The sequence below is a fragment of the Portunus trituberculatus genome, chromosome 17, assembly GCF_017591435.1.
Source record: "Portunus trituberculatus isolate SZX2019 chromosome 17, ASM1759143v1, whole genome shotgun sequence".
In the NCBI taxonomy this organism is placed as follows: Eukaryota; Metazoa; Arthropoda; class Malacostraca; order Decapoda; family Portunidae; genus Portunus; species Portunus trituberculatus.
Window position 1 is genome coordinate 2,940,001 of NC_059271.1, and position 7,500 is coordinate 2,947,500.

General features: G+C 45.2%; 2 protein-coding genes across 2 annotated transcripts in view; both read left to right on the forward strand.

Annotated features, from left to right (window-relative positions):
- LOC123504962 (protein turtle-like) overlaps positions 1-7,500 on the forward strand; it is a 178,367-nt gene that overhangs the window by 61,875 nt on the left and 108,992 nt on the right.
- LOC123505171 (putative protein CRIPAK) lies at positions 474-1,430 on the forward strand. Its single transcript, XM_045256332.1, has one exon. The coding sequence runs from the start codon at positions 474-476 to the stop codon at positions 1,428-1,430; it is 957 nt and encodes a 318-aa protein (XP_045112267.1).

A 7,500-nucleotide genomic window follows, 5' to 3' on the forward strand; every position in this document is an offset into this window, starting at 1 on the left:
CAATGAGGGGCCAAGCTGCTGACAAGAAAATGAAGGGAATTTATGGCGAAGTGAGGCGAGGCATGGAAGACAAAGCCGGGGCGCCGCGCTTCACAACACCACGCAACACACCAACACTCACACAACAAAACTCCCTCCCTCCCCCCACACTGTGTCCTAAAAAGCGTGCACCAGTGGACACCAAGACAACCAAAGCACCATAACCACATTAGGACCAAAGCAGAGGCACACCACCACCACCACCACCACCACCACCACCACCACCACGGCGGCGGCGGCGGCGGCAGCGGCGGCAGCGGCAGCCTCGCACGCTACTGCACCGTCGTGGTTGGTCCGAGCCGAGGCCAGATCAATAGTTCCCGAGCCCGCCGCCGCCGCCGCCGCCGCCGCCAGCCTCACGCAGGTCAGGGCAGCCTTCTACCCTGTGGTGGTGGTGTTGCTGCTGCTGCTGCTGCCCTCATCCTGGGGATTCCATGCTACTGATGCTGCTGCTGGCCAGGCTGGTGGAGGCTGGGGCCCCTGAGCAGGCTGTGTTGCCTGCCTGCGTAGCGCGTTGTGGCGCCGCCTTGGAGTGGTGGTGGCGGCCCCCCGTGGCTCTCCTGCAGGCTGCCACCCACTGTGCCACCCCGCCCTGCACCTCATGCAGATGGCGCTGCAGGCTGGCTCAGGTTAATGCTGCTGTGCTCCGCTACAGGTTGTCCCTCCTGCTGCAGGCCGGCTGTGCTTCCATCCCGTGCATGGCCTGCTGGTGTTTGCACAGGGTATTTCCTGGCCTACTACAGGCTGGCTGTCTGCCCACCTCATGGGCTGCTGCAGGCGTGCAGTGCCCACCTCATGGCTGCTGCAGGCGTGCAGTGCCCACCTCATGGCTGCTGCAGGCGTGCAGTGCCCACCTCATGGCTGCTGCAGGCGTGCAGTGCCCACCTCATGGCTGCTGCAGGCGTGCAGGGCCCACCTCATGGCTGCTGCAGGCGTGCAGTGCCCACCTCATGGCTGCTGCAGGCGTGCAGTGCCCACCTCATGGCTGCTGCAGGCGTGCAGTGCCCACCTCATGGCTGCTGCAGGCGTGCAGGGCCCACCTCATGGCTGCTGCAGGCGTGCAGTGCCCACCTCATGGCTGCTGCAGGCGTGCAGTGCCCACCTCATGGCTGCTGCAGGCGTGCAGTGCCCACCTCATGGCTGCTGCAGGCGTGCAGGGCCCACCTCATGGCTGCTGCAGGCGTGCAGGGCCCACCTCATGGCTGCTGCAAGCTGTCCTTGTCCATTCCTATAATCTGGTCCTCGCTGGCCCTCCTCCCACCCAGTGGTCTGTCACAGGCTGGCCATGCTCCCTTCATACAGGCTGCTGCTCCAGGCTTGCTCTGTCACACTCCCGCGCCCTGCTGCAGGCTGGCACCTTTGGGCTAAACTGGACGTGTTTATGTTGCTAATTAAGGTATCGACGTGACGCAGTTTAGTGTGTGTGTGTGTGTGTGTGTGTGTGTGTGTGTGTGTGTGTGTGTGTGTGTGAGAGAGAGAGAGAGAGAGAGAGAGAGAGAGAGAGAGAGAGAGAGAGAGACGTAGGAAGAAAAGTGGAGATGGTGAAGAGTAGTACTTGAAGGAGCAGCAGCAGGAGGAGGAGGAGGAGGAGGAAGAAGAAGAAGAAGAAGAGTAATTACTGGCCACTCAGTCTTCCTTCACTACTTGCCAATTATGAAACGAATAATTGCCCTCACACCTTCCTTCATTCATTCCTTCATTCATTCATTCATTCATTCTATCCCTCCTACCTCCCTCCCTTCCTCCCTTTCTTCCTTCCTTCCTTCCTTCCTTCCTTCCTTCCTTCCTTCCTTCCTTCCTTCCTCCTCCTCCTCCCTCCTCCCTCCCTCCCTCCCTCCCTCCCTCCTCTTCTTTCATTTCTTCTCTTCATTTCTTCCTCCTCCTCCTCCTCCTCCTCCTCCTCCTCCTCCTCCTCCTCCTCCTCCTCCTCCTCCTCCTCCTCCTACACACTTGGAGGAGGTAAAGAAGTGTTTTTCTCTCCCGAGGCTACGAGAGAGAGAGAGAGAGAGAGAGAGAGAGAGAGAGAGAGAGAGAGAGAGAGGATTACTGATAACATTAATATCTGAGAATGAAGAATGAAGAAATTGGAGGAAAATTGTCTGTTTTTCCCTCCTTTTTTTCCTCCTTTTTTTCCCTTCCCTCTCCTTTCTTCTCCTTCTCTCCTTCCTTCCTTATTTATTTTCATTCTCTCATGCATTTTTTTTCCTTCTTTTCATCTCTTCTTTTGTCTATATTCCTCTTTTTGTCTCTTTCATTTATTTTCTGTCTGTCTGTCTGTCTGTCTGTCTGTCTGTGTGTCTCTGTCCTATCTATCTATCTATCTATTTATCTATCTCTCTAAATGTACCCGTATCTCTTTTATCTATGTATCTCCAAACTTGTTATATATACTCATTTTTCTACGGTTCTGTTTATCTATTTTATCTATTCTGTCTATTCCGTTTATCTATCTATCTATCTATCTATAAATATCTATCTATTTTATCTATCTTCAAACATCAACTTTATATACACCGTATTTTATTTTCTACAGTTTTGTCTATCTATATCTCTCTATCTATTTATCTATCTATCTATATTCCTATCTACCTATGTATCTACTCACCCATCTATTTATCTAATTATCTATCTATCTATCTAACTATCTATCCATCCATCCATCTATCTATCTATCTATCTAATTATCTATCCATCTATCTATTTATCTATGTATCTATCAGCGCCGCTCTGTGCTCTGGTGGTGTGACGGGCGCTTCAGGAGCCATTGAGGACCTTTCTATTACTAACTGGTGGCCCACTCTTCATTACTGCTGCCCACTCACTGCCTCACTGGAACATTTATTTAGTCTTAGTTTTTTTTCTATTTTTCCTGCTCGATTACATGACTGACTGCCCGCTGACCTGCTTTACTGACTGGCTTGCTGGCTGACTGGTTGATTGGTTGGTTGGTTGGCTGGCTGATTGACTGACTGACTGACTGAATGAATGACTGATTGATTGATTGATTGATTGACTGATTGACTGACTGATTGACTGACTGACTGATTGACTGGCTGGCTGACTGGCTGATTGACTGACTGACTGACTGAGAGAGAGAGAGACAGACAGACAGACAGACACAGACACAGACAGAGAGATAGAGAGAGAAAAAAGAAACTAGATAAATAGAAGAGAAGAAACGAAGAAGGAGAAGGAAAGGAGGGAAGATAGAGGGGAGAGAGGGGAGGGAGGGGATAGTTGAGAGAGGGGGTGAGGGGAGAGGGGAAAGGGGAGAAGGGGGGGGCTGGACACCTGCTTATGTTCCTTATTAGAGCAATGAGGTATGATATGCACAGGTGTGTTGCAATGGTGACACACGCCCATGTTGTGTTAGAGAGAGAGAGAGAGAGAGAGAGAGAGAGAGAGAGAGGGTTTCTAATTCTCCGTTTTTCATTGTCTTTTTCTTCTCTTTCTTCCTTCTTTGCTTACTTTTTTCCTTCCTTCCTTTTTTTTCTTTCCTTCCTCTTTTTTCTTCTCTCTCCTCTCCTCTTCTCTTCTCTTCTCTTCTCTTCTCCTCTCTCTCTCTCTCTCTCCTCTCCTCTCTCTCCTCTCTCTCCTCTCCTCTCTCTCTCTCTCTCTCTCTCTCTCTCTCTCTCTCTCTCTCTCTCTCTCTCTCTCTCTCTCTCTCTCTCTCTCTCTCTCTCTCTCTCCTCTCCTCCCTCCCTCTCTCTCTCTCTCTCTCTCTCTCTCTCTCTCTCTCTCTCTCTCTCTCTCTCTCTCTCTCTCTCTTCTTTAACAAAATTACTAAGAGACGAAAGAAGAATAAGAGAAAAAAAAAAAAAAAACAAGAAGAAAATTTGGAACAAGAAGAAAGAAACAAAAAGAAAATGAAAGAAAGAACAAACTCTAACCTCCTCCTCCTCCTCCTCCTCCTCCTCCTCCTCCTCCTCCTCCTCCTCCTCCTCCTCGATTATTAAATGTACATCAATGATCATCTCTTTTACGAGGTTACATCATCACCCCCACCTACCTCCATCCCTCTCCCTCCCCTCTCCCTACCCACCTTAAACAGCCCCTCCTAAACATCCCCACACATCCCTTAACGACCAATACCACCCCCCACCAGGCCAAGGATACCCATATCCCCCCTTCTACCAACCTCCCACACCTCCTCACACCCCACCCCAGGGAAACCCAAAGGAGGAGGCGGAAGTGGAGGAGGAGGAGGAGGAGGAGGAGGAGGAGGAGGAGGAAGTGGAGGAGGAGGAGGAGGAGGAGGAAGAACGTGGACAATAATAGGAAGAAATGGAAGGAGACGTGTGTGTGTGTGTGTGTGTGTGTGTGTGTGTGTGTGTGTGTGTGTGTGTGTGTGTGTGTGGAGGTAGACAGGTAGAGAAAAGAAAGGTAGATAATTAACTTTAGGAAGAGGGATAGCATTCTTCCTTCTTCCTGAAAAGAGGAGGAGGAGGAGGAGAGAGAGAGGGAAGAAAGAAAGAGGAGAGGAAGAGGAGGACGAGAAGGAGGAGGAGGAGGAGGAAGGGAGGGAGAGAGTAAAGAAAGAGGAGGAGGAGGAGGAGATGGAGAAGGGGAAGAAAGGAGGAAGGAAGGGATGAAGTAAAGAAAGAGGAGATGCAGGAGGAGGAGGAGGAGGAAGGGAAGGAGGGAGGGAGTAAAGAAAGAGGAGGTGGAAGAGGAGGAGGAGGAGGAGGAGGAGTAAGGAGGAGGAGGTGGAATACAAAGGAATACAAAGGAAAGCCAAACAGCAACAGACCTGTTGGTCCTTTCGAGGCTGTTTGGTAACTACTTCTAACTGGCTACAGATAAGAGAGACAGGACAGTACAGGAGAAGGCTCCTCCCACCCACCACTCCCTCCAGCTTTCGCTGGCATGGAAAATAGCTTGGAAAAGTACCATGCAGTATGGAAAAAAACTGACATGGAATTTTCACAGGAAAGGATGAAAGGAGATTCTATTATTCACCCTACGGTGAACTCTACATATCTATCTATAAGAAAGTTAATATAGTATCATGTTTAATTATTCAGACAAGAAGAGAGCTTGTTGGGGTTATTCTTTAAATATTTATCAATTTTGTTTTGAATGATGCAATGGAAGTACTGTTTACTATTTCTGAAGGAAGCTTATTCCAAATGTTAACTATTCTATTAAAGAAAAAGTGCTTTGCCTCGTGGGTTTTAAAGCGTTTTGGTGTAATTTTAAATCCATTATTCCTTGTTATGGTGGAATGATCAATAGTAAAATATTTATTGACATCAAGGTTGTTGTATCCCTGAAAAATTTTGAAAACTTCGATTAGGTCTCCTCTTATCCTGCGCTTTGTTAAGCTGAATAAATTTAATGCTTCCAGTCGTTCCTCATACGGCTTGTTTCTCAATCTCGGAATCATCTTGGTCACTCTACGCTGGATCCTTTCCAGTTTTTCAATGTCTTTTCTGTAATATGGTGACCAGAACTGCACACAGTATTCAAGCTGAGGACGCACCAATGAGTTATATAAAGTAAGGATAACTTTTTCTGATTTAAATTCAAAGGTTCTTCCAATGAACCCAACTAATTTATTTGCATTCTTTACTGCTTCTGTGCAGTGTTTGCTCGGCTTGAGATCTTTAGACACCACAACACCAAGATCTTTTTCATTCTCAGCACTTTCCAGAGGTACATTACTCATTACGTATTTTGCTTGTACATTGTTACTTCCAATGTGTAAGACTTTACACTTTTCTATATTGAATTTCATTTGCCATTTTCTGCCCAGCGTGTCAGTTTATTTAAGTCACACTGTAGTTCTTGCCATTGTGACGTTGATGTAACTTTGCTCATTATTTTGGTGTCGTCCGCGAATTTGCTTATTTTACAAGTGATTCCTTCATCAATATCATTAATATAAACAATGAAAAGAACTGGTCCTAATACAGAGCCTTGAGGAACACCACTTTTCACATTGTGCCACTCTGATTCTTTTCCATTTATAACAACTCGTTGCTTTCTGTCAGAGAGCCAGTCTTCCAGCCATTTCAGGGTATTTCCAGCTATGCCGTGAGCTTTTACTTTGCTGATTAGCCTCTTGTGAGGGACAGTGTCGAAAGCTTTCTGGAAATCAAGATAAATAACATCCACTGCTTTTGTCTCGTCATACGAGTTAAAAACTTCATAAAAGAAGTCTAGTAGGTTTGTTAAGCAGGATCTCTTGTTTCTGAAACCATGTTGTGAATCCTTCATGATCTTATTTTCTTCTAAAAATTTGACAATCTTATCTCTGATTATCGTTTCCATCAGCTTGCACACTACTGAAGTAAGGCTGATTGGTCTGTAATTAGCTGGGAGTGATTTATTTCCTTTCTTGAAAATGGGCGTGACATTTGCTAGCTTCCACTCCTGGGGACTTTCCTGCTTGTAAAGTTTTATTGAATATAATCGTGAGTGGTTTCACGAGCTCATTTTCGCTTCTTTGAGAAGCCTGGGTGATATCTTGTCTGGTCCAGGCGTTTTGTTTACGTTCATGCTGTTCATGACTGTGAGGATTTCTTTTTCTGTAACTATGAAGTCAGGCAGTGTTTTGCCTTGTGCCTGAGGCTCTGGCATGGGCAGACTATTTTGGACATCTTCAGTCGTGAAGACTGTTGAGAAGAAGGAAGAGGAGGAGGAGGAGGAGGAGGAGGAATAAAAAAGAAAGGAAGCAGTAATGGGAAAGAGAGTCTCATTAGAGAGAGAGAGAGAGAGAGAGAGAGAGAGAGAGAGAGAGAGATAGTGTCGACATTTGTTCATGCAAGGAAGATTTTTTTAGATTCATGCTCTTTACACACACACACACACACACACACACACACACACACACACACACACACACACACACACACACACACACACACACACAGCTACAGTACAGGTGGTGGTGGTGGTGGTGGTGGTGGTGGTGGTGGTACCTTGCCTTTTATTTATTGATTTATTTTATTCATTTATTTTATTTTCCTTTTTCACTTTTTCTCTTGTTTTTTTTTATTTATCATTTTTTTTATTTCTTTTTTTTTTCCTTTGCTTGCTTTGTTGCTTTTATTTCCTTGTTTGTTTCCTTTCTTTGTTTCTTTACTTATGATTTTTTTTTATTTTCTATTTTATTTTTCTCTTATTTATTTATTTTTTTTAATTTATTTATAACTAGTGGTATTGAATTTTTGTCATTTTTTTTTCCTTTTGTTTTTCTTTTCCGTTTATCTCATTTCCTATTTCTTTCCTCATTATTCCATTGTTTATTCATTTTCTCGTATTTATCTATTTATTTATTTTTTTTCTCTCTCTGCATCAATTCTAACTTGTCATTTTTTTCTTTTTCTTTTTTTTCTTTTCTTTTTTCCTTGATCTCGTTTTTTTCATCTGATTTTCTATTTTTTTCTTATTATTCCATTTTTATTTATTTATTTATTTATTTATTTACTTATATTAATTTTTATTTTTACGGTAAGG

Coding starts and splice junctions, on each gene's coding strand:
- LOC123505171 (XM_045256332.1), top strand. CDS start 474: ATGCTACTGATGCTGCTGCTGGCCAGGCTGGTGGAGGCTGGGGCCCCT.